General features: G+C 36.0%; 1 protein-coding gene across 5 annotated transcripts in view; it reads right to left on the bottom strand.

Annotated features, from left to right (window-relative positions):
- LOC123314574 (ecdysone-inducible protein E75) overlaps nt 1–27782 on the bottom strand; it is a 149180-nt gene that overhangs the window by 22682 nt on the left and 98716 nt on the right. The window contains exon 1 of one of the 5 annotated variants that reach the window (XM_044899933.1): nt 23187–23205. The exons of 3 other annotated variants lie outside the window; for them this stretch is intronic. In XM_044899933.1, the coding sequence (XP_044755868.1) occupies nt 23187–23190 (4 nt within the window). In that variant the 5' untranslated portion in view covers nt 23191–23205. Of the gene's footprint in view, nt 1–12102; nt 12152–23186; nt 23206–27782 lie in introns of those variants that run through there. One more of the 5 variants, XM_044899932.1, reaches the window with a different exon arrangement.

The raw sequence follows: 27782 nt of genomic DNA, 5'->3' as shown, positions 1-27782 counted from the left end.
GTTGTTGTCAAATCGTAAACTAGAAACGAAGCGATTTAAATTTTAAAACCTCATATTTGAAGAATGATTTTGAATAGTTTCCGCGGTGCATTTGAAAATTTATGAATGAAACTCATAATTATTCAGCTTAAACATGCATATGCTGGGATAACCAAATTGAGGAGAATTCCCCATTCATTAGAGTAGGTTTTCGTGTGAAATTCATTACTATACAATGAAGAATCGACGAAAAATATCGTCTTCTGCCGAGTTCAAACTGAAAAATCACCTTTTTCCATGATACCTATAAAGGTGTTCAGGCAAACCTTTTCGTTCGAAAGTCTGTCGAACAAATAAAGCGTGAATGAAGCCGACGAGATATTGACTCGTACAAATATTTTAACAGTAGATTATTGGGGTCAAAAGAAACACTTTTTTTCCTCACAACTTTTTTCGAATCGTCTTGGTTTAAAAGATACAAGCTCTTGAAAAACCATGAAATAATGTTATTTTTAGTATTATCTCACGGTTTTATCGAATGAAATGAACTTCGGAATCTAGTTTTTCATTTATTTGATGAATCTTTTTCTAACACAAGATATCACCCACGTCTTCCAGTTTTCTCATTATGACCATTACTTACCATAAAAATACCAAGAATTCGAAGAACCTCTTGAAATTAAATTGGACGCTATCTAATGAATATTTGAACGTTTTGTAAAATAAAAGTACTTCTCATAGCTCCTCGTATAATACGCCGTTTTCGAGTAAATCGATGTTCAAAAATTGAAAAGTATATGTGAAATTTGAAATATTGGGTACTTTGGATGAATACAACTCTGTTCAAAACATCCACAGACGTGTAGTGATTTAGATTTAGCTAGTTATTGTGAAGGTAATTTTGTTTTTGTATAAGGGTGGCACAGCTCATTATTAAAACTTAAAACGGCTACATCATTTTATGATATAATAATAATTTCAATTCTCACAATAATTTGGAGTATACATCTCAATAGCAGAAGAAATAAACATTTATATCTCCACAAAATTTACACTTGTACGTGGACATAAGCAATATCAATTTTCATAATTTTTTTCCCTTTTTTGAACCCTGTGTGCCAAAAAAAACAAAAAAAAAAAACACAAAAAACCCTGAGTTTAAAACCATCTATAGTTGAAATCTGCAATATTATCAGGGCCGAATCAGAAAAAATGGTATAGAAACCTCAAGAATCTACTCTTAAAATATTAGTACGAGTCAAATACCCACCCTGTATAGTGAGGTTTGTTGATTTTCTGCTCATTTTCTTTCTTGATCTTTAAAGAATTTTTCAACAAGCGTTTTACTATGAAAAAGCGCGATAACGAAGCTTCGAGTTTAAGCTAGGCACAATCCAAAGATTCACCCTGTATACAACGGGCGTAGCCGCCTTCCTTCCCTCATGGCCATCGAGCGCTCTTCCGCTCTGCGAAATTCGCAGGCCATCGACACCGATGACGGAGTCGATGGCACCTCGCGAAGAGCCCCGTGACGAAGCCGAACACCTCATCGATGCCGATTTTTCCGAACAGAAAACGCCGTTGACATTGAAAAGGAGCATCGGGGGGGAGAGAGAGAGAGGTTGCTGACCAGAGAGGGCCGCCGCGAAATTCCTCGCGAAAACGGCCCATCGACGGCAACGCCGCAGGAATCTCCTTCCTATATAATATGAGTTTTCTGTACCACTAGGGTACGATGACTCCGAGAGCTGAGTGACCTCGGAATCACGGCTGTTGCCCGCGACCGACGACGGAGATGGCTGCGGCCGTTCGCGAAAAGAGAATCGCGCGCTCCGCTGAGGATGATCTCCAACGCCACAACGATGGGTCACTGGCCCGTGGCGAACTCTCAGCGAGCCCGTCAAGACGAGAGGAGGAAACGATCGGTCGTTTAGGATGTATGTCGATCAACCACCATGCCATTGTTGTCTTTGTACATCGCGGTGCGGCGGTGTTAAGAGATTGGACACGTGGAGATTAATCGACTCATCAACGCCCACCTCGTGTAGGTCCACCAGAAATTTCTTGGAAGGTTAAGATCAGAGAGTAGATTCAAAAATGAATTGAAACGATTGAAAAGCCACCTCGACAGTATTCAGGTACTAGGATTATTAATACATATCTACAATGGTGACGACAATTCGAAGAATGGTCTTATAGTCATGAATCAGGAATTCTCAGAGAGGCCGAAACAACTGAACACAAACTGTAGAACGTTTTCGGGATTATTGTCCCTCATAAGTACAGTGGAGTGTAACACACATCAACCGGAGGATGGTGTCTTATATTGGGGACCCGCCATGACGAATTAATGTTTTTCAATCCTCATATGGAATGCTTCTTCAGGATGATGAGTTCACATAGTGAACCATCTCTATTCGATTACTTAGACGCGTTGATTAAAGCCTTAAGTTTTTACTCATGAATAATGGTTGGTTCCCTAGAAATATTCAGATCTTTTCTGGAGAGCTAGTGAGCTAGAACAGATTACTTTCCACACACTACAAATCTTTATACTGAAAATTGAGTATACAGGTTGACTCTTTGACAAACACTTTGACAGTATATTCCTGAGGTCAAAAGAAACATTTTTTTCCTTACCATTTTCTCCGAATCGACTTGCTTTAAAAGATACAGGCTGTTGAACAACCAGAAGAAAATTTCATTTTTAGTTCTCTCACAAATGGTTTTATCGAATGAAATGAATTTCGAAATATAGACTCTTTTTTGAATACAAGAAATCATCGAATTTTTCCAGTTTCTCATTATGACCATTGCGCACCATAATAATACCAAAAATAGAAAGAAACTAACTCTTGAAACTTAGTTGGACACTATCTAATGAATATTTGAACGTTTTGTTAAATGAAAATGTTCTTCGTATTTTCTCGTATAATGCGCCGTTTTCGGGTAATTTGATGTTTGGGTACTTTGGCTGAATACAACCCTGTTTAATAGATCCATAGATGTGTAGTGTCACAGATTCAGCTAGTTATTCTGAAGGTACTTTTGTTTTTCCAGGGGTGGCACAGCTCATTATGAAAATTTAAATGGTTATATCTTTTTATCAGGGCCGAATCAGAAAAAATGGTATAGGAAAATGGTGTTCCTTTTGACCTCGAGAATCTAATGTTAAAATATTAGTACGAGACAAAGAGTCACCCTGTATATGTACTGGTTTTCATATTTATCGCCAACGAAATTGAAGTAGCTCATTTAGTGTACAGGGTGGGCAAAATTCATTGTCTACTGAGAGGATCTCGAGAACTATAGCAGCTGGAAGAAAACGGATGACACATTTCCTAGCTCTTTTTCGGAGAAACAAAGAATGGTGAAAACTGCAGCCTTCTACGATACTTGGTTTTGGAGTTTGACAATATCGTAAAGTTCTCATAACTTTTTTGTCTTTGAAGTTACAAATCTGAAACTTGAACCTTCTACAGGCAATTTTTTATGTAGAATCCACTGATGAGCTCAAAATATTTTTTCATTTCGAATCATTAGGTGAACTTTCATTTTTTTTTTAATGCAACTTTTATTGAATTTGCTATTTTTGAATTTGAAAAAATCTTTTGTCCATAGATTCTACGTATGAAATTGTCTAAGAAGGTTGTAGTTTCAGATCTGTAACCTCAAAGACAAAAAAGTTATGAGAACTTTTCGGAATCGTCAAAATCTCAATTTTTATTTATAACTCTTTCATTTAAAAATGAAAGGCCTATTCTGTTTTCAGATTTGGATTAGTCATGAAAAAAGAGCTAGAATGTGTCATCCGTTTTCTTCTAGCTGCTATAGTTTTTGAGATCCCCTCAGTAGACAACGAATTTTGCCCACCCTGTACGGGGAGTGAAATTCGTTGTCCACTGAGGGAATCTCGAGAACTATGAAAGCTAGAAAAAAACGGATGACACATTTCCGAACTCTCTTTCAGAGAAACAAAGAATGGTGAAAACCGTAGCCTCCTATGATTCTTCGTTTTTGAGTTATTGGCAGAAAATGAGATCTTGACGATTTCAAAAAACTTTTTGTCTTTGAAGTTACAGATCTGAAACTTGAACATTCTTAGGCACTTTTATACGTAGAATCTACTGACAAAAGATTTTTTCCAATTCAAAAATAACAAATTCAATAAAAGTTTGCATTTTAAAAGAGTTCGCCTGACGATTCGAAATGAAAAGATATTTTGAGCTCGTCAGTGGATTCTACGTAAAAAAGTGCCTGTAGAAGGTTCAAATTTCAGATCTGTAACTTCAAATACAAAGTTATGAGAACTTTTCGAAATCGTCAAAATCTCATTCTTTGGTTCCCTGAAAAAGAGCTAGGAAATGTGTCATTCGAATTCTTCTAGCTCTTATAGTTCCCGAAATCCCCTCAGTGAACAACGTTACACAGAGCTGCCATTCAATCCCATCGAATTTTGCCCACCCTGTACTCCGGATTGAAATATTCATGCTTGAAAAAGAAGACAAGTATAAGGAATCAGAGTACATAGTTTCATCGCATAACTGATAATTTCGTCGAGATATTTTCAAGGCGAATTACTTTTTTTTCGCTTCTCTTCAGATTATAAGCGTCCTCCGCAACGTGACCCAATCCTTCAACCCAAATCGCGCCATAATCGACATAGCGATGACCGAATAGATCATCATCATAGACGCCTCTGAAATCCGAGTTAACGAATTTCTAGAGATCAAGGTCGGAACAGAACCCGACGAACACCAACTCCATCTGCAACAACAACAACAACAACAACCGCGATAATGATGAGTTTCGCTTCTCTTCCTCATCTAGAATTCGCATCGTTCGATCTAGCGCTTCGATTATCGCCCGTTTATGCGGGACGTGGCCCAGAAAGCCGACGATGCCGATGCTGTCCGCCCGTTCGCCGATTCTCTCTTCTCTCTTCTTCATCTCGGCGGGCCACGGTCAGTCGGCGACCCAGGAAAAGCGCGGCAGGCCCGAGATCGGCAAAGCGCCACTGACTGACATTGAACTCTCGGTTACGCGAACGTTGCGCCCACCCCGCAAAGGAGTCAACGCTCACGAAATTGCTCCAGAAGAGGCGTTCGCGATAAAAGAGCCCGGTTTCCGCTATGAATCGGCGTCCACATGCCGATCGGACACCTTCCGTCTTCCATCTAACAGCGGTTGGGCCTCTCGGCGCGATAGGAATGCACGTCTCATCTACCTGTTTATGTAGAGATTTGTTCTAGGATTCATTGGGCTATTTCCATCAGTATATTGATTATAATCCACTAAGTTTCGGCAAGTTTTTGATAGTGGTCCGTTATTTAGAATAAATCTCGCTTTTTCATCCTGTTGTTCGTCCATGATCAAAAATTGTTGGATAGATTAGTGCAACAAAGAAAAACCTCATTAAATCTCGGTTTCCAAACAATTTCAGAGTTAAAATCAAAAGTTTCGAACAAAAACAAACTTCAGAGCCTAAGAAATCTGTTTCCCTTGATTCATTTTAAAAGCCATTTCGATAGAGTTAACATTAAAACACTATTCATTAATCGTCAAACCCTCTTTTCGGGTTAAATTCGAAAATTACAAATATTTGGGCAAAATCATAACGCTCTTTATCATTAAAACAAGTTCAAGGAAGTCATTTATGTACCAAGGACGAAACAATGTCCATTTTAGTCGAGTCTGTGAATTGATTGCCGAGGCACAGTCGAGGCTAGCAAACTGGCGATACAGTATAGACACTTTTTGCCGAGGTGCATTTAAAAATTTTTTCTTCGACCTCGTTTGATGGTTGCTGTATTTGCGAATTCCCTCAACTCTTGAGTAGTGTTACTGATATCCATATCGCTATCAGTATCCATTCTTGATGAACACTAACATTCAAACCACGTACAGGGTGGACAAAATCGGTGATACCTGAACTTCAACTTTTCAACCCAAAGAGAAGAAGAAGAAATTTAGAATGCCATCGCCCATCAACTGCATTCTTCTATCTTCTTTTGTTTTCGAGTTATAGGCTGAAATTTGGGTGATCTCAACATTGGTCATCGTCTCCATTTCTGTTTGTGCTAGGATGTTGAAATAAAAACATTCTACAAACATTTTTTGAAAGCAATCCATTGGCGTACTCTGACTTTTTTTCTTTGATATGTGAACGCATCTGGGCGATGAATGATGTATTATATATTTCTGAAATTATTGTTTCCACAAGAAAAAACACAACCCAGTAAGAAAACCCCTTGGAAAAAATCGGAGTACGCCACTGGATTCCTATCTAAAGAGTGTTTTCATTTCATCATCCTAGCACAAACGGCAACGAAGATGATCAATGTTGAAATCGCCCAAATTTAAATTTTGGCCCATAACTCGAAAACAAGAGAAGATAAAGAAATTAAGTTGATGGCATTGTCATTTTCCCGAAAAAAAGGAACTGTAATTTGGCATTCCTTTTCCTCTATCTCTTTGGGTTGAGAAGTTGTAGTTCAGGTATCACCTAACCTAACCTAAGCTAAATCACTCGTAAAATTTAGTCGATTTGGTGAAGAATTAATTCGACAATAGCAAATTATAGTTATTGTCATGGGCACTTATGTTCATATCGAATTCTGTATTCACGAAATTGATTCAATCGCCCCTCTATCTAGTATGAAGACGAATAGTCGGACGAAAAAAATTTGCGGTCGGAAAGTGTAATGCGGACGAAAAGTGTATGCGGATGAAAAGTGCTGCCTTCAAAAATAGGTCCATTTCGAAACAGATGCAATGCAGATACAAGTAACCTGGGATTGAATAAAACATGTTAAAATTAGGAAAATTCTGACGTTTCTAAATACTTGACGCAAAAAACAAACAACATCGATGCCAAACCAACAACAGTTTAGTTGATGGTCGTGATCAAGTGAACTCTCTAAGCGAACCCAAAGAGCCATGCAATTTACAGGATGGGCAAAATTCTTTGTCTACTGAAGGTTCTCGAGAACTATAAGAGCTAGAAGAAAACGGATGACACATTTTTTAGCTCTTTTTCAGAGAATTAAAGAATGGTGGAAACCGTAGCCTCCTACAATTCTTCGTATGAGTTATTAGCAAAAAATGAGATTTTGACGATTTCGAAAAGTTCTCATAACTTTTTTGTCTTTGAAGTTACAGATCTGAATCTTGAACCTTCTTAGGCAATTTTATACGTAGAATCTACTGGCAAAAGATTTTTTTGCAATTCTAGATTCGAAATAAAAAAAATATTTTGAGCTCGTTAGTGGATTCTACGTAAAAAAGTGCCCGTAGAAGGTTATGGTTTCAGATCTGTAACTTCAAAGACAAAAAAGTTATGAGAACTTTTCGAAATCGTCAAAATTTCATTTTTTGCTAATAACTCAAAAACGAAAAATCGTAGGAGGCTACGGTTTTCACCATTCTTTGCTTCTCTGAAAAAGATCTCGGAAATGTGTCATCTGTTTTCTTCCAGCATTTTATTTCCCGAGATCTCCTAAGTGAAAAATGAATTTTGCTCACAGTTACAGAGATGCCATTCAATCCCATCGAATTTGCCTACCCTGTACTCGCAAAACTGAAAGATCCATGCGAGAAAAGAAATATAAAAAGAGCTCGGACATGAGTGGTCCTTCTTCTTCTATCTCTTATAGTTTTCGAGATCCCCTCAGTAGACAACGAATTTTGCCTAACCTGAACGATCTACATGGTCATACACAAAATACTACAAAGAACGACCGCGATACACTAAGTACTTTCGTTGATTCCTCCGACGAAGCTGCAAATCGAACAAACGACAAGCGTAGCCCAATTATCCTACTCACTTGCTGACCGCGTGATTTCCTGGCCGAATCTAGAAAACACTTTCCGTTGTGCCCGAATCCGTGTGGTACAGACACAACCGAAATTGGCTAGTGCGGTCTTCGAAACAAGCCGACTAGGTATTTCGGTCCTGAACCGAGACGGAAGAATCAAGTTGAACGCGTCTCTTCCCAATTTTTCTAGCCGACGTTCCTCATCGTTGTTACTTTTATTGACGGTTTCGATATCGTCGAGGCGGATCTAGCTCGTAATCGTGTTTTTTTTAAACACAGGAAACCGTCCGGATTATTAGATGATAAATGACCGTAAGTGAATGGAGCAATGAGAGCGTGAAAAAATGCTTCTTTAATCATTTCGATGTAATTCTGGATATTACTGGAATCTATCACTAAAGAGGCGAAACAATCGTATCGAGCATTCCTCATGTCCAAGTAAAAGGAGAGAGAAAGAGAGTTTATCGCCGTTTTTACAATGTCGAAAATTGTTTTCATAGGCCATACAAAAAATTACAAAAAATAATGTTACAACTGTTATCAGAAATGGCCAAAATTATCACATTGTATCTATGAATTGAAAAAATAAATAGCAAACTAACGCTTAACTACACTAAAGAAAAAATGTGTCAAAATAAATAATTGTTTGAGGTAAATCAAAAGCTTATAAGTAAAGGGTCTTCAACTCGTACAAATATTTCAATAGTAGATTCTTGAGGTCAAAATAAACATTTTTTTCTCCTACCATTTTCTCCGAATCGGCTCGGTTTAAAAGATACAGGCTGTTGAAAAACCATAAAAAAATTTTATTTTTAGTTTTATCTCACAAACGGTTTTATCGAATGAAATGAATTTCGTAATATAGTTTTACATTTATTTGATGAATCTTTTTCAGACACAAGATATAAACCACATTTTCCAGTTTTCTCATTATGACCATTACGTACCAAAAAAATACCAATAATTCAAAGAACCCAACACTTGAAACTAAGTTGGCATTATCTAATGAATATTTGAACGTTTTGTAAAATAAAAGTATTCTCGTATAATGCGCCGTTTTCGAGTAATTTGATGTTCAAAAGTTAAAAAGTCTCTACGAAATTGGGTACTTTGGCTGAATACAACTCTGTTAAAAAGATCCACAGATGTATAGTGTCACAGATTAGGCTAGTTATTCTGAAGGTTATTTTGTTTTCCAGGGGTGGCACAGATCATTATGAAAACTTAAAATGGCTATATCTTTTTATCAGGGCCATCAGAAAAAAGGGTATAGAAAAAAGGTGTTTCTTTTGATCTCAAGAAACTACTATTAAAATATTTGTACCAATCAAGGACTCAGACTCAGCTTGTATAAAATAGTCAACTGGAGACAAAGTGAAAACAGTGGACTGAAAATGCGTTTGAAATTGTTCGTTGTCTAGTTTTATTATTCCTAACCCAATTTTACGCGGGTAAGAATGTACAGGGTGGGCAAAATTCGTTGTCTACTGAGGGGATCTCGAGAACTATAGCAGCTAGAAGAAAACGGATGGCACATTCTCGAGCTCTTTTTTCATGACTAATCTAAATCTGAATACAGAATCGGCCTATCATTTTTAGATTTCGAGTTTTAAACAAAAATTGAGATTTGTACGATTCGGAAAGTTCTCATAACTTTTTGTCTTTGAATTTACAGATCTGAAACTTGAACCTTCTTAGGCAGGTAGAATCTACAGACAAAAGATTTGCATTTAAAAAAATTAAAGTTCACCTAATGATTCGAAATGAAAGAATATTTCGAGGTCATCAGTGGACTCTACGAAAAAAAGTGCCCGTACAAGGTTCAAGTTTCAGATTTGTAACTTCAAAGATAAAAAATTTATGAGAACTTTACGAAATTGTCAAACTCCAAAACCAAGTATCGTAGAAGGCTGCAGTTTTCACCATTCTTTGTTCCTCCGAAAATGAGTTTTCTTCTAGCTACTATAGTTGTCGAGATCCTCTCAGTAGACAACGAATTTGCCCACCCTGTAAGGACACCAATCTGGTGGTAACAACTTTGAGACCCATTCTACGAGCGAGTTTTCGGATTTGTTTTTATACTTCTTGTCCCCGATTTCGAGGATTCATAATCGAAATTTAAACAAGTATCATCATCAGAGCAGGATTCTGCCCAGTCTCCAAGACATTAATGCGAATGTGACTTGTGCTACCTGAGAATACCAAAGCCCACAAGTTCTGGTAACACCTGTGGTATCCCAGCAAGATTGTAATTTAAGAGCTTTCGTTTTTTCCCCGGTCGCAGTAGGTAGATAAAGACCATAATTTCCTTTCAGAATCTTCGATCGCAAATATTACGTCATAATAAAGAGACATCATATATGGTACTTCCGCCCCGATCCACCGCAGGACCCGGTGCGATGGTGGCGGTGGGTAAGGAACAAAAAATGCGTGTAATACACGCGACCCTACACGCGTCCGTTATTTCGGGCGAAACCTCCGCTTCCTGGTTGAAGGGAAAGTATACGTTCTTCGGGACACGTGGCAAGTTATACGTGGGGACAACACCCTTTCCACTGTCTTCCTACCGGCATATACCGTTATGAATATTATATAATATTTTTGTCAAGATCATAGTGTGCCGTCGCTCATCTGCCGAAGCATCTGCGAGGACGGCCCCCCAAAAGTATAATGCGATAAAAAGAGTTCCTTTGGAAGCGACCACCAAGAATTCGTGCAATTCCAACATGTGGGATGGTAAAAAAAAATTCAAGATCATTCTGCTTCGGGTCTGAAGGTTTTTGAGGAGTTTTATTTGCCAATAACTGAGCAGAATGTTTAGCTGAAAATTTGTGTTCTTTTCCTTGATAAAATAAGGTCTTGTGTAACAGGATATCATAAAAAAATTCACAAAGATTAGTCCAAATACATATTCTTACCCACCATCCACTATTATTCCAAAAAAATAAAAAATTATGGCCAGGCTTTCGAACCTTCCAATTATGGGCCGACATTATATAGAAATACCCTAGTTATATGCCTTTTCAATCTTCCATCACTTCAACTTATCAAGTTACGCTCATGAAGTTGATTGTTTTTACAGGGTGAGATGAATAGTTAGGAAAAAAATCATTTCATATAATTTTATTTGTTCAGCTTTCTAAAGTTAGCAGCAGAAGAGCAATTCTCGATTTTTTCATAAAAACCCAGGTAACTGACAAAAATGAGCAGCAAAAACACCAGCAGCAAAAACTGCAGCAGCAAAAAAAGCAAAAACTCCAAAAAAATTTGGTGGTGTTTCCATAAAATTATAAGGGCCACCTCTGAAAATTATTCCGCAAGAAAATATTTTCCTTATTCCTATTATACCATTAAAAACATTTTTGATAGCTTGGACTTTTTGTACAAAGTAGCAGTTTTTGGAAAAAAATAATTTATAGGCTTAAATTTACCTAGTTGGCGAATATCATGCTGACATTATAGGGATTTAGCCCCGCTTCTCAATCTTCCGAAGCAGCAGTTTTTTTCGTCACTTTTTATATTGGCAAACAAAATAAACTACAAAGAAAGTTGAAAAATTTTCTTCGTACATAAATAGCTTCCCAAGAACTTTTTCAAGTAACTATTTTTGATATTTATTAGTTAAAATATTGAACAAAGGTTAATTTGAGTTCTAGGAGAATGCATTTTTTTGAGTTGTCTCTCGAAATCACAAGCTATTTACTATTTGTTCGAAGTAGTTTTTCAAACAGTGTTAACGTTTATCGAAACAATATCAATAATTATTATATCAGCCAAAGTCATCTGACAATAAATCAAAAATTATACAATGTGCTCATTGATTTCAAGGAAATATATGTTATATGCCTAATTGGAGTCATTTCCGAACAAGATGTTTTTAGTCAGAGGTTTCCGAAAGGTAAAACTCCGACCATAAATATCGATATTATTTTGACTCTTTTATGGTTCTTTGGAAAACTGAATTGACGTCTGCTCTAGTTTAAACGTCCTTCCATCAGTACTTTTTACGACCCGTGGTAAAAATACGTACAATGATGCAACTCGCAGGTACAGCCCGCGGTGCAGTAAAATATTTCGTCAATAGATCACCGGCAAAAATACGGTCAAAAAAGCGTACAGTTACCAACAGAATTCTCGGAACGTTACCTATAGCAAATTTCAACAACCGTGGAACCGTGAGTTTTCATTCTTATCGGCTGCATGGAAAAATATCGAAAAATCTTTGGATGTTATTGACATAAAAAAGATTTCAGATAGGAGGAGATATGATGAATTTGCATTCAATAGAAATAAATGGACATTTTACCTGGTGTTTCGTCGGACATTTTGGAAACTCATGACACAATGAACAGATGTCGCAGATTGGAAGGAAAAAAGGAAAAACACGCAATTATATCGAGCTTTTCCAAAGGGGCAAGAATGGGTGAACCCACCAATTTATCCACATTTCCCGAAATAGAAATTTCCTATCAATACCGCTAATACATTTGAAGCACATATAGACCCAACTGATAGAAGAGTTGGACAAAAAATTAGCAGATCAACGATGGTTTCCACGAAATTCTGGTTTATCGATTTGAATATCAGTGAATTGAATCGTTTGTATCTAACCAAACTTCTCAAAAAATATGTACACTATTGTTTCACAAGGAATCACATCTTATATTGCTCCGCAACTATTCATTCACATCCTGTATAATAAAATATACCTTAGAATTTTGATGTAATTTAGAGTATTTAATATTGTAAAGGTACTGTTTTTTATATGTATATATATGTAACCAAGTCGTTGATTTGTTCAATTTTTGTTTACTTTGCCTTCATTCATGTTTATTACTTTGGTAGATTGTCCATATACAAAAAATGTTTATATGTTTTTTCTTACAGATTAGTGTGATATTTTTTTGTTAATTTTTAATGTTGTACCGTCTATTGTAGAGCCCTGAAGACGATTTTAAATAAAACAAGACGTCGGCATTTTGTTGAATTGAGTCTCTTCAACCCAGACCAAAAAGGACCTCTCAATAGTTATTGAAATACCTTAGAATGGGAATATTTTTCTGTTGAAAATTTTTTTTCACATTGACACATACAAGTTGCTCCTAGCTAGCTCAAGCTGACTTAACCCCTAACTGAATAATCTTCTCGATACTGCCAATTGGAGTTTTTTTCGGCAATTAGATGATTGAAGTACCATTATAATTCTTGACTCGTTGCTGGGAATATGAAAGCTGTCATTATTAGAAACGCAACCCGTTCTTAACCAGAACATATTCAACGTGAATAATCGGTAATTTTACCAAGAAAAACACGTCTTTTTCAGAAAAGAAAGGATATAGGAAGTCGCCGTGGCAGAGAAGAGAGGAATAGTCCTATTAGACCGTGATAACTGTAGTTTTATGAGGACATTTACATGCCGTATTGAACGTCATACAACGCCTGTCTAGAATTGCTGAAACGGTCGCGGAAATTATCAGTTTGCGCATCTTGGTGTTGACACCAGAAGATATAATTGACTGAGGACTGAGGGCCAAAATTGGACAGGACGACCATGAACATGACACGTGTTCTGTGGAATGGTTAGAATCTTTAGAAGCGACCCAGAACTGAGATTGCAGGGGAAAACCTATATATACAGAGTGTCCCAACTCAAGCTGCAAACTCGAAAATCAATGCCATAATTTCATTTCATCCTTTATGAAAAGTAAAATTCCGAAGGTCTTTGATTATGTTGATTATGCTCTTTGAAGTATGTATCATTTTATGGGCGAAGATTGTGCTGTAGATATCTGACAGTTCATAATATGTCGTTTATATTTTTTCTAGGGGTTTCGTTTTTAATCTGAGAAATTTGAACTTCTCGAACACTTTAAACAACATCACGTCTTACAGTAGATCGCTGAAAGGGTCCTGTTCTGAGTTGACAGACTGCGAGTTACGGAATTTGCAGTGTCCGAGTTGAACATAGTTACAGGCACCTTCAAACGTTTGTTCTAGCGGGCGGGCAGTATATCGGAAAATTTACGAGTGTCTTTGACGTTACATTAACTGCGTTCATATCGTTAATGTCAAATATAACGTGTCAAGTCCGTTAGGTCGCTTTATGGACATGTTGCACATCATCAGTCAATAACCCCTGCTGCGGGAGTAGAGAAGTGCGTGATTGCAAAAGGAAATCGAAGACTTATCGCAGTTATTTCACAGAGAATACTCATTCGATGTTTATAATGACCGAACGGAAGGTTCTGTTAGTAGTTGAAAGAGATCCACGAAGTATTGTTTTCAATATCGAACCATTTCGTGATTGTGAAGTAACTAATAAGGAAAGGATAGTATAAAAAAAGTGATCCATGGTTCAAATCTCAATATTAGAAGGCAAAATCAGAACCACACGTATCCCAACCTGAGGTATATGAAACAAGGGATAAAAACCTCAGCTGAATTCTCTCGAATTTTTGCAGTGAAATTGATTAGTTTGGAAAATGTAGGCTAAATTATTAATATTAAAGAGAATTATTTTGAAAACAAAACATTCCACCTTTTCTACTTTGAAAGTTCATCTCAACAAGAGAGTAGAAGAACAAAAAAAGCAGTTGATGTTATAGTTTTTACAAGTACTCAAAGTATTCTGATAAATTCTGATATATAACCATCTTTTCTTCAGTTTTAGTTTGTTTGTCTCGAATGAGGGTTGTCTCTGAGTCATAATCTTTTCGTTTAGTTTGATCTGAAACGACTTTTGTTCATGGAAATTAGCTTGATGATTACTATTCATCATCATCATTATGCAGGTTTCCGATTGAAACCAAATATATTTTTTTATAACGATAATCGACGTCATACATTGTTGCAGTCATTCTGAAACGCCTAAAGGTTTTAGCAGAATAGCCGTAACCGCGTCATTACGATCAAATTACGGTGGAGCATTTCATGATCATTTTATTACCCCTTTTCAACATCCACGGCCTCGAGGTGCACATATAATGCCGAAAATTTATGTCGAATACAGCGACGACAGATGGCTTGGCTCCTTTAAGTCATTTGAATTTCAGCCAATTCAGAAAATTCAGGGTTAGAGCATTGAACTCGATGCAATAACTGAAAAAAAGTACTTGTCGAGCTTCGAACTGGAAGTAATGCTTTCGACAAGAAACAATGGCCTTAAAGACTTAAAGATGTTATTTATTGAGTGTATTTAAGGGCCAAGAACAAGCCGCCGCTTGTTCAAATTAAAGGGTAGCTAGTTAATAGGAGCTTCAAGCAGGAAGCCGTTTTAATTTTGAGTAATGATAGTGATTGTCTCTCCTTTGAATAAGGTGAAGACACGCTTCTTCAGTTATGTATGAAACAAAACGGTCGTTTGAAAGTGTTTTGAGAGACACTGAAAGTTGAAAACAATAATCATTCTACGGTCAGAATTTGAATACTTTGCATTATAAAGAAATTTATAGATCAATTTATTAACAAGGGTAAGAATGAGTAATGTTCCATTTGAAGAACATTCCTCGACTATTGTTTGGCGAAGATAATGATAAATAAACGAGGATACCTAATAATATAATCCACCAACTCAACCCAGAGACTCCTCGTTCAAGACAACATTTTCAACGATATCTTCGGTCTGAATATATTGATATTCCGATGAGTCATCGACAAACAATATGTTAGAGAACGATGGCAAAAATCCATTACTGGTGGTCACTTACCTTGCCCACATAAGAAATGTTCAGCGTGGAGTGCATTGAACCTGACGATAATATTCCCAGAAATACCTTTTATGTTCGAACATCGATAACTGATCGATGAAATTTCAGCGAACGATACGGTGTAATCGTCGATCTGGAGGTAGGAAGAAGGAATAATTGGAATTTTGAGTGGCATAAGACGCAATCAGACCAGCAGTTGTACGATCTTCATATGAGTCATTTCCTTTTCCCCATTGACATAATTTCAAGTCGAGTTGATTTTTGAGATTTTCCACTATAGTCCATTCACTTTTATAAATGCAGTCAGTTGAACATGGAATAATTTTCTTAGGTCTTCTTTTTCTAGAATCCAGCAAGCTCTGCACATATGAAACGACATTGCCACAATTTACAATTATCAACTCATTACCTAATGTATATAATGTTTCATCTGAATCTAAACGACTTATATTTCAGCTGCATATTTCCACGATCAGAAAGATTGTGAATGAAGAGAAGGACAAAGAATTTCCTTCTATTGGGAGACCCAAAAAAGTAGTGGCATTTGAGAATTTTATGTTTGAGTGAATTAATGCGAAAAGTTCACTACAGGATTTTCGTTGAATGTCGTCGTATAATAAGTTCCCGAAAATTGATTTTTCTATTTTTCATTTGACTTGTCCTATACATTGTTAATGTCTTAAGGTACCAATAAATACCTAATTATTATTATTATATCGATGCATTAAGATGAACAGTCACAAATACGAGCCAGTTGTCCTGTTAATTGTTGATTCATGTGAAATTTTTGTTTAAAGGTGAAGTTCATCTTGACTTGAAACTTTCTTTAATTCCTTTTGCTTATATTGATGCAAGATTATTTTTGTTGAAGAGTTTAACATTCTTGTAATGATCTGTTAATTCCTTCGGGAGATACCCATTCCCAACCACTGCATCATATGCATTTCATTTTCGGGTTAATATTTTTGAAATCTACAACTGATGTAACGTATTCAAACTTCAGCCAAAGAAGATAACGAACATTAACTCTCCTCAAGCTAGTGCATATTATGATATTATACTGATCTCTTGTATTTTCCATGCAAATAACTGGATTTGGTATGCATTCAATCAGTTTGTATAAACTTCAATTATGTTCGTCGCATATTTTCCGAAGAGATTCGACATTGTGATAAAATACGTAATAACAGAAACTTTTACGTAGAACAGGAAACATAGCGTTGATTTTAAGCCCAAAAATGTTTTGACAAGCTTCATAACCCCACATTTTCGTACTATACTGAGTGAAATGTGTCAAATTTCCATGGCCAACCGAGTGCTAAAATAAAAGTGAATGGAATATAAGTATATGATTTGCAGCATTCAGCGTCTTACCCATGTAAAATGAGTTTCATTCCGTGATCATGTTAAGCAATTCATTATTAGTATAATCTATCCGGAATATACTCCATCCTCAAATCGCCAGTAGTTGACCAACAATCGTTTTGTGTTAAAGCCCTACAGAAAATGTCATTCAGTAGGTTAGGTGTTCACTGTACAAAACGTGAAACAATATCCAGGGACCCCACTAATCCGTAATGAACTAACCATGTAAAAGAACAGCGTTGACCATTAATTCTTCCTCGACTCTTTACAATCCCAGAGACTTCATCTTTCGACATGGTTAACTATGTAATTTTCAAGTTGCATTTCCTACAACGCGAAGCATAAATCTCGACGGACAACCGAATTCATCGTTCAAGAATGCACCAAACCAAAAAGCCACCATAATCCGCTCCTCCGGAACTGATAACCGATTTACGACGCCCCTGTGATTTGTGGTGGATTCCCAAAACCCAAAATAAATACCCACCAGCATCATAAGCGGTCGTAAAGTCATTTGGGCACTAATGCGAGAAGGTCAAACGCAATGATTGCTGATCTTTTTTCAGCTGTCAACAGACGGTCAACTTCTCAACTTGTTTTGAGGGCTTCGCAGTCGTAAAATGGGCGCGGGGGGTGCTTACATCCCCCGAACGTTGAGAATGGAATCTCCTTGGGATTCGTCATGGCCGAGACGGTGGTGGTAACCTGTAGAGAGAATTGTGTCGAGTTTTTGCACATTGGTTTCAAGGGCGAGACGATAGAGACGTTCATCGGAAATATTGCAAGGTTATACTTGTTTTTTGTGTCATCTGTAAGGTCTTCGATAATGGTGCGTTTCTTCGAAAGAACGGGACAATACAACCCATGTCACTTGCAACAATTTGAATCTGATAAGAATTTTCGGGGTATCAAAGGCAATATGGACCTGCAAATAATTCTTCACTTCATCTGTGTTAATTCTGTTAGGAGGTGGTGACTTAAATAAGAAGAATATATCTATTGGAATTTTGAAAGGAAAAAAATATTTCTTAACAATAATTATGTATAAGAAGTATACTGAACACATTGGTGAGGAAAAAAATTTTTTTTCAAGTCTTTAGTAAAATATTGACTTGATGACATGGAGTCAGTGGGCATATGTATTAGGCACTTTGGAATGAATAATAAATGAAATTAGAAGAATCAAAGAGTTATATTATTTATTTACATGAAATGAGGTGAAACAACTTTTATCTTTTGTTAGACATAGGGCAACTTTACCGTTTACACAGATATGGTCGAATTTTGGGTGATAATAACAGTAAAAAAATTAATAATAATCACTTATGCACGTGGCTTTTGGCGAACCGTATTGCCGACTGAACATAAATGAAATTCCTTCTTATCAAACTTCTGTAACTGACCCAAATTTTGGTAATGTCATCTACCAATGAACGATAGATCCAAATCCTACAGAGCTCATTGTGAAATAGCTTTCTGTTTTAATGAAATGGACACTGTTAACCCAATGATGCCATATGGCATCATTGGGCTGGAAAGGGTTAATGGCACTTTCAACGGTGTGTCATACCTTGGGTAAAAATCCAACGGTTTATGAGTTATTGGGATTCTTATGAAAAAAATGGTGAAAATGGGAGGTCACAGTGTTTTGACTATTTATACCGTTAATTTCGAAAAAATCTTTACTGTTTTCAATTCTGCCATTGTGTAGTATTATATCACTGTTTGCTGTATGTATGTATGTACAGGGTGTTTACGACAAGATCATTTTTTATTATTTCAGTCGATTCTATGTAAGAAAAAAAGGGATTTCTTCAGAAAAATCTAACAGCAAGAATAAAAATTTTCAGAGTTATAAAAAAAAAATCGAAGTAAGGGAGAACAATTTATAACTGTTGATTAATCTGTGACTTACAGAAACAACAAAAAGAAACTAAAATTCGATTATTCGACTAATAATGTTGACATTTCATGAATTGTGCCTAATAAATTGTTCATTGCGATTTTATTTGAGAATCCATAAACCATTCAAGAAATCTGAAAATTATTTATTAACATCTAATTTTAGTTCCCATCTGTTGTTTCCGTCACAGACTATTCAAACATTGAGGTTTCTGTCGATGAAAACATTTGAAAGAAATTTAATTATCCAATTCCTAGAAGCAATTGATGAACAATTTCAATATCACCATAGTCAGGTTTGGTTCATTCTGGTCATTTATTGCATTGCACCATCACTTTTAAAGAGTTTCATCTACGCCCGTTGCATTGAGTGATCATAAATCTATCCGTTTCTTTAAGCATTGTCCTCATTCCTAAATCACTGGTTATTTGTGAGTGATTATTCATTAGTCTATCCAATTTTATGGTCACAGCCACAGAAAACTTAACTGAGGGCGGTGTATTCATGGACATATTCGGCTGAACTGTTCAATATGGGCTTCCCGATATACGAGTCTTTGACTCGTACAAATATTTCAACAGTAAATTCTTGAGGTCAAGAGAAACACTACTTTCCTATACCATTTTTTCCGATTCGGCCCTGATAAAAAGATATAGCTATTTTAAGTTTTCACAATGAGCTGTGCCACCCCAGGAAAAAAAAATTATCTTCAGAATAACTAGCTTAATCTGTGACACTACGGACCTTCTGAACAGAGTTGAATTCAGCCAAAGCACCAAATTTTTCAAATTTCACATATACTTTTTAATTTTTGGACATCAAATTACTCGAAAACGGCTCATTATACGTGAAAATATGAATAATACTTTCATTTTACAAAACGTTTAAATATTCATTAGATCGCTTCCAACTCGCAGTTTCTAGAGTTGGTTTTTTTGAATTTTTTGTATTTTTATGGTACGTGATGGTCATAATGAGAAAACTGGAAGACATGGGTTATATTTTGTATTCGAAAAAGGTTCATCAAATAAATGAAAAACTATATTCCAAAATTCATTTCATTCGATAAAACCGTTTGTGAGATAGAACTAAAAATAAAAATTATTCTGGTTTTTCAACACCCTGTATCTTTTAAACCGAGCCGATTCGGAAAAAATGGAAAAGGAAAAAAGTGTTTCATTTGACCTCAAGAATCAACTGTTGAAATATTTCTACGACTCACCCTTCTTTCGTTGGTTGCTACCGTGAAAAAAAATTTGGGTCCTGATTCGGATGTTTTCTGATCAGAAATTCTAATGATACCATCCTAGCGAAAATTAGAGCGTGCCTCGTGACCGCAAACCGACGGCCAAGAAAGTGGACGCGCCAAATCTGACATAACAAACACGTATCTTCGTTACGTTCGATGAAGTAATGGGTTGTTTACGATTTCGCTTCTCGAAATTTCACGGTCGACGTCGTTCTTCTTACATCCGGACGGCGAGAAATTCGGCCCGCGAGTCTACGACCGGTCGAGGTCGCGCGGGGGAAGTCCGAACCGCGGGTAAAATCGGTATATCGGGGCACCAGGAGAACGACGACTTTGGTGGAATCCGCGTTTTTAGCCGGCCATTGGAACGCTCGGAGAAGGTACCGAGAACCATATAGTTTCTAGAAAATGAACAGTTAATATGTGCCCGACTTGTTTTCGTGATACCAGCGAGGATCTTCCGTAAAGCATGTCGACGGCTCTACTGCTAGAGAATATTTTCGAAAAAAGAACGAAAATGGAGTCAATTGTTCAACAGTCAATTTTAGACGATCATATTTTCATTTTTTTCATCACCTTCTCAGACCACAGAAAGCACGAGAATACGAGATGGACCGAGGAATAAGAAATCTGAAATAATTTTGGAACAATGCGATAAATGATAAAATATCGATGATTCTAACAGAATCTGTGAATAAATTTTTCACGGCCATTTATTCCTTACTTGAAATAACTGCGTCATTTTTTTTGTTCCTGAAAACGTTTGCAGACTATTCCTCAATGTAATCTTTCAATAACATTTTTCTCGAAAACATGTGTAATATAATGAATTCCTCGAAAAAATGCTTCTTCTTTCTTGTATTTTTCAATTTTTCAAGTGCAGTCAGAATTTCACTGATGAATTTGATTTAATGTCTCAGGAAGCAGTCTGCATGATATGAGCTCGCCGAAATGTTTAAAAAAACAGCTCCTGACAAACAATGTAGAGAGTGGGCAAAATTCGTTGTCTACTGAGGGGATCTCGAAAACTATAGCAGCTAGAAGAAATAGGATGATACATTCTCGAGCTCTTTTTTCATGACTAATCCAAATCTGAAAACAGAACCGGCCTATCATTTTTAGATTTCGAGTCATAAACAGAAATGGAGATTTTGACGATTCCGAAAAGTTCTCATAACTTTTTTGTCTTTGTAGTTACAGATCTGAAACTTGAAGCTTCTTAGGTACTCAGAATCTACTGACAAAAATTATTTTTCCAATTCAAAAATAATAAATTCAACAAAAGTTTGCATTTAAAGAAATGAAAGTTCACCTAATGATTCGAAATGAAGAAATATTTTGTGCTCATCAGTGGATTCTACGTGAAAAAGTGCCTGTAGAAGGTTCAAGTTTCAGATTTGTATCTTTAAGGACAAAAAAGTTATGAGAACTTTACGAAATTGTCAAACACAAAAACGAAGTATCGTAGGAGGCTGCGGTTTTCACCATTCTTTGTTTCTCCGTAAATGACCTCGGAAATGTGTCATCCGTTTTCTTCTAGCTGGTATAGTTCTCGAGATCCTCTCAGTAGACAACGAATTTTGCCCACCCTGTACATACCCAATACCTTTCACCAAAAAGCATTTTCTACAAACAATGTTTTATTCCTTTTGTTTCAGATGCTGTATATAAAAAACCCATAATAATTTCTAAAATTATAATATCATTCAACCAATATTGTTGATACTATTCACAAACGATTTCTGAGTAAGATCAAGTTTTTTCTTTTTTTATGAAATTTATAATAGATAAAAAAACAAGCCTTTAACGTTGATTTCTTAGAAACATCAATATACAAAATTGTTATTCATATCATCAAAAAGTCGAGTTGTTTTTCGAAATCGTTGATTATACAATAATGTCAAGAATTTCTAAATTCGTCGAAGTAAATAACAGAAAAGTTACTCACAAGTTCACTGGAATGTAATAAGCAAAGGAGGTTTTTTCTTCGAATTATTCAACAATTTTCAGGGCAATTTTTCAGAAATGAATTATTGGTGTTCTCTCTCAACTCAACAGCTTAAACAAATTGCAGCGACATGGTGATGACAGTTCGAAGTAAAATGTTAATGCAGTCATTGTCATTTTTGAAGGGGATTTTGAGATTTTTGTAAAATAAATCCTTTTTTCTCAGTTTTTAGTTGTTTTTTCTCAATTTTGAAGATGGTTCGTCGAAACAGGATTCAAGTGTGTTAATTATTATCAATTTCAGGTCAATAAATGTCAAGAATTATTAGTATTTATGAAAAAAATTCCGACTATGCTGATAAAAGGGAGCAATATTTTTTTATTCCGAACTTCTTGGCTCTTTATACAATCATAATAGAAGAAAATTGATTATATGGACAGCCACAACTATGATATCTTGCCTTCTGCATTATATACAATGGCTAAATATACAACATTGATGCTGAGAAAACTTGTCCAATTTGAACTGGAAATCAGAAATCATTTTCTGAATGAATTTTGTGTGAATGTTATCGAAATTCATATATTTATCAACTTACTAGGTGGAAAAAGTCCTCTCTGGGGAAAACAGATTGGTTTTTTGTGTAAATCCTTTCATTTTGAGGATATATGTGCAGGTTAGTAAATCCACCTTCTGTTCTTCGTAACCAATTTGAAATGTACAAAAACTGTACCGTGCTATAAGGATGAGATAAATATGTCCTTAAACATTGACTAAACGTTCATTTCATCGTGGAACATAGTAAAAACTGACATCTTCACAAGAAACACGTAATCGAAGATTTGCTCAAAGGATGCAAATTATGAAAACTTCACTAAGCTTTCCCCATTGTCACGAGATAGATTAAGATTTTTTCAACCGATTAAGATATATTTTTTATAAAAACTTTTATTGGAATACCAAAATTTTCTCCGTTCCTCGATGTGAACAAACAAAAGTGCATTAACTTTTTATTTACAAAAATTGACACCCACTTGTTGCAATTCATTGAAGTTATTCCTATTTCTGCATCAAAAAGACCAGATTTCTTCCTATCAAGGAATATTTAGTCTTAGCCTAAAATCGAAATCAAATATTTTGTAGTTTGCCATTGATATTCGGTTAAACTGAAAGCCAGAGCATTAAAATTTGACTTATAAAATGGATATAATGACCTTACTCATTCATTTGTTGCAGAAGAGCATCGTACAAAAACAACAATCAGCAACAATGGCTACTCATTGCATTAAACGATTTCGTTATTCAACTCAACCATAAACAGTGCACATCAAAACGAAATATGAGGCGAGGAAGTGTTGACAATATAAAAAACGGGTCACCCAGCACAATGTTCTCCAATGAATGACCGTAAAGAGGATTGCATTACTACTACATAAACAAAACAATACTACGCATACGGTATTGGGTCGTACGAAATCAACAACATTGCAATAGGATATTAATTAGTTCACCGAAAAAAGCGGTCAATGTGCAGCAGGTTAATAAACCCAGATTTCGTAATTGACATGAGAATGTTTTCGAGAAATGAATGGTAGATATTGCATTCGTATCTTGTTTCTATATTTACGAAACTTCGACACTATTCCAATCTTCTACACTACCAGATTTTTCCTTACATAAGCCGTACCTACACCTTTTCCTTAAAATCATCAAAGATGATGTATAATTTCACACTAAAATATTTTGAAATTTCAGGTCAATAATCTAATGAAAATTAATGATCAAATTGATTAAATTCCGTGAAACCACGCGAGATTGTTTTCTATTGTAATACTGAAATTAATAAATTTAACAAGAAAATCAGAAGATTTTAATCGGTCTTAACAAGAAACTAGAAAACGAATTGTATGAATGAGAACTGGCGATGGACGTATTTTTTTCGAAAGGACAAAGTTGAGATGCTGGTCACGCCGCGAAGAATTTCGATTAACATACAATAATCAACGATCTTTTTCTGTTGTATATTCTTCGGTTTCAACGTCCTATTCTACCTTGAACTTTCTCAAACGCCGAGAGTTGTCAGTGATTTTATTCGTAAGATTATGTTTTCACCTCAAACAATTACCTATGACTTTCTCTTTCATGTCATATTCCACTGTAAAGATTTGGGCAAAGCGATCAGAGCTAGTTGGACGAATAAAAGTAAAAGGCAGTTCGTTTTTTATGAACTTTCCATTAGATACTTTCTTCTTATTCAAGGCCAACTCGAGTGAAGATTTATTTATACGATTTGGACGAACTATTGGGGGAACTTCAGAGCTATGATATTTGATGATCATCCTGCGATTTCACAGTTCTTAAGTAAGAGTTACTCACCCAGCGGCAGACAAATTAGAAGTGGAATATTTACCTGAAAAAATAAATATGTTAATGGAATTCGAACAAGGGATTAAGAGTATTACAGTACACAAATATTAGAATTATAGATACTATTATAGATCTTCCTAATTCTTGGCTAGAATGAAAATTCTAATAATAAGTGTGCATGAGATGAAACCTTTTACTTTCAAATTCGTTGAAGTTTCTACTTACCTATATTAATAAAAATTCATATAAGTAATAGAGTATTTCCAATAGAAAGGTATCTTTCATTCTCGAAGTTCATTTTTAATTTGGACCATCTTTTTGAATGAAGGTAAATGAAATAGTGGAAGAGGGATAAAATCTGCATCAAAAATACAGATGAAGCTTATTGTTGGATCACCCCTTAACTACTTGAACAATGACAATTATGAGATTAGAATTAAAAACTGACTCATTATCTCGCTGTTGAAAAAAAATTTTGGATTTTCAATCTCCGAACTAAGAATATACGTAAAAGTCTCAAAACTTGTACTATCTGAATAATTTGAACACCAAATTTACCTACTATACTGATTGTTCATATTTTGAAACGGATTTCACAAAAATATCACCGAGAAACTAAGAACTAAGGGAATTTGATAAAATCTTGAATAGTGGCAACTATCTAAGAAACCTAAAATTCCCTTGAAACTGTCACATCGTCTCACCTTATCGTCTACCTATAAACATTTCTGGTAACATAGAGACCCAAATTTTACCATGAAAATCTACTCTTGTGATTTAGATAATCCTTCTTGTCAATGAATAATGTCTCAAACGATTCATACAAAAACCACCCTTCATGCTGTGTAAATACCGGCGAAAGGTTAACAACTCTTACAATCAAACCACAGTACACCCCATAAAAGTCTTTCGGAAACATTCAAAGTCATAAATAATCGAAAATTACTTCTATTGAACTGACCACACAAAAGTCTGTAAATATTGTTAAGAATGCCCAGATTATGCACTTCCTTAAGAAAGTGCTACCTCGCATTTTATAGCCTGTCACGTCGTTTTGGGACACAGAAGATAAGAATTCAAAATTCTTCCGCCCATCTGAACATTCAGTTATCAAAAGAAACACAATGGCCTCAATGAGCCGACATAATCCAGGATATTGCTCGGTCACAAAAGAAGTTATACTCATCGTCTGACTACGGAATCAACTCAGAAAGTAAGGTATTCCAAGAACATGAGACTACCTTTGCTTAAATTATTCTTACTCAGCATCGTTATGCCGATCTTCTTGAACCCTCATCTCTGCGTTTGTTCACTTAACGAGAGGGACAGTTGTTATGTATAACAACGACGGACAACTGTCGAAGTCTCTGGAGGAATGAACCTAATTTTCAACTCCATTCTAACCGCTACTAACTAATGAATAAATGCATAAGGTAGACGTAGTATATGCCCCCGGGTTTCAAAGGCGCAATGTGGAATATAAGATGGGTTTTTTTGCCCAAACTTGCCCATTAATTCGTCATTAATTTGGTCGTTCCTACTCGTAAGACTACGATTGCATAATGGCAATAATAAATTCGCAATTTATCATTGCTGGATATGGCGAAATTGTCACAATGAACCCGAGTTAGCTGGGGAAACCAATGTTTCCTTTCTTCATTAGTGCTTTTGCAAAACGAATCGGTTTTATATTCTATAATTGGTCTAATTTCGGATAGGGAATATTAGAGTTATAATTAAGATTTCGTTCGTTACTTTCTTTTCATTCATACCATAATCGATGAAAAAGAAGTGTTGCAATTGAAAAAATGCTGTTCGTTTTTTATTATGGACAAGTATGTATATTTATTTGAGAACAAAATGAATGAACAGATCTTTAAAACCAGATTTATCAGTTGGAGCATTGTCACCATGAAGTTCCACAAGTATTCAATGCATTTCAGCTGTTCTCTTTCAACTTATGCAAAAAACTAAAACCTCCAGCAAATGCTGTTTAGTTAACACATAATCTAACATATTCAACTAGAAAACCAAGGTTTTCGTGAGAAATTTAAAGCGATATGAACCAAGTCTTATGGACTGATTTCTAAACTCTTTGGAAACATCAAAATCAGATGCCACCATAAGGCATCTCTAGTAGTCCGAGCATTTTTTTTTACTTTCCGATGTTCTCTGCATGCATAATCAACCAATATGGGGGATGAAACCTTATATGCCTCATTATAACTGGAAAAACTTGGATCAAATCCTAATTTTGGATTCTATACAAAACCCAATTCTGATACAAAATTTTCCGGACGTTTTCCTCATCGGTTTGCACGATAGCAACATGTCGCCTCAAAAAAGAATCGACCGTATGCCTGATGTTCTGTGCAGAGTGCAGATGCAACGACCTCGAGAACGATGAACCCAAAGAAAGCAGCAGCATGCACTCGTCGATGTCGTCATCCATTTACTCCATCATCAGCGTAGTAAAATAACCGTGAGCAATGTTGCCAGGTGGGGAAATAGAAAATCATGGTATTCGATATGAAGATTTATACAGCCCCAACTCAATTGAATTTCACAAAATTCTCCTGAGATTTCAAAGGGGAATTTGGGTCGAGAGACAGATCATTTTAGTGGTACACTCTTTAATTGGAAAGAGTGAGACTATTTGAAGGAAAAAATGATCATACCATCTACCCCCATGATCCTTCTTTCAGTTAAATACAAAAAAGGTTTCAGAACTGTTTGTTATCAGAGCGAAAATATTAATTTTCTTTATTTATTAAATCCCATTTTAGATGAATTCTCAACTTCCCATTGCATGGGTATGGTCTTGCACTGAAACAACCCATTTTTGTTGCATCAGGACATAATGTTTCTGCCATTCAACAAAGGCATGACCACAGAGGCAGAAAAAATTTAAACGAACATTTGAACCAGATGGATTGTTAGAGAGTCAATATTCTGCTGAATTCTAATCTGACCTGGCAGCATTGCCGTATGGGGAAGCCCATACGGGTTCCTTGGACGCGTGGGTTACGTCACAGTGGAGCTTTTCTTCGAACCAACAGTGATTCAGTGGAATATATGGGCTTCCAGAGCGACAGCCAGTCTGTATGCGCTCTTGGGTGGCAATTGGGAAATAGTTTCGAAACTTTAGATATATGGTTTCGTTTGGTCGCTATGTTTGAGTTCTTAATTGACCGATACAGTTATATTTGGATTGATGGTCAACACGAAATGCTGCTCTGCGACACTTGTAACGCACCTCTCTATGGAAGAACGTTATCAGGAATGAGTTATTTTCTCGAATTTGACGGGAATGTTGAGTTACCGTTAAGGTCTCGACTACGAAACAATCGACAAAAGGTTTTCCCACAGAAGGCAGGTTGTTCCAAGGCATACGACCTGAAACAGAACAAACTTTCGGATTTTTATAATTTGAAAAATTCGACGTTTT

This window comes from Coccinella septempunctata, chromosome 5, assembly GCF_907165205.1.
Source record: "Coccinella septempunctata chromosome 5, icCocSept1.1, whole genome shotgun sequence".
NCBI classification, from domain to species: Eukaryota; Metazoa; Arthropoda; class Insecta; order Coleoptera; family Coccinellidae; genus Coccinella; species Coccinella septempunctata.
Note: the sequence above shows the minus strand (reverse complement) of the source record. Positions and strands in the feature narration are given on the sequence as shown.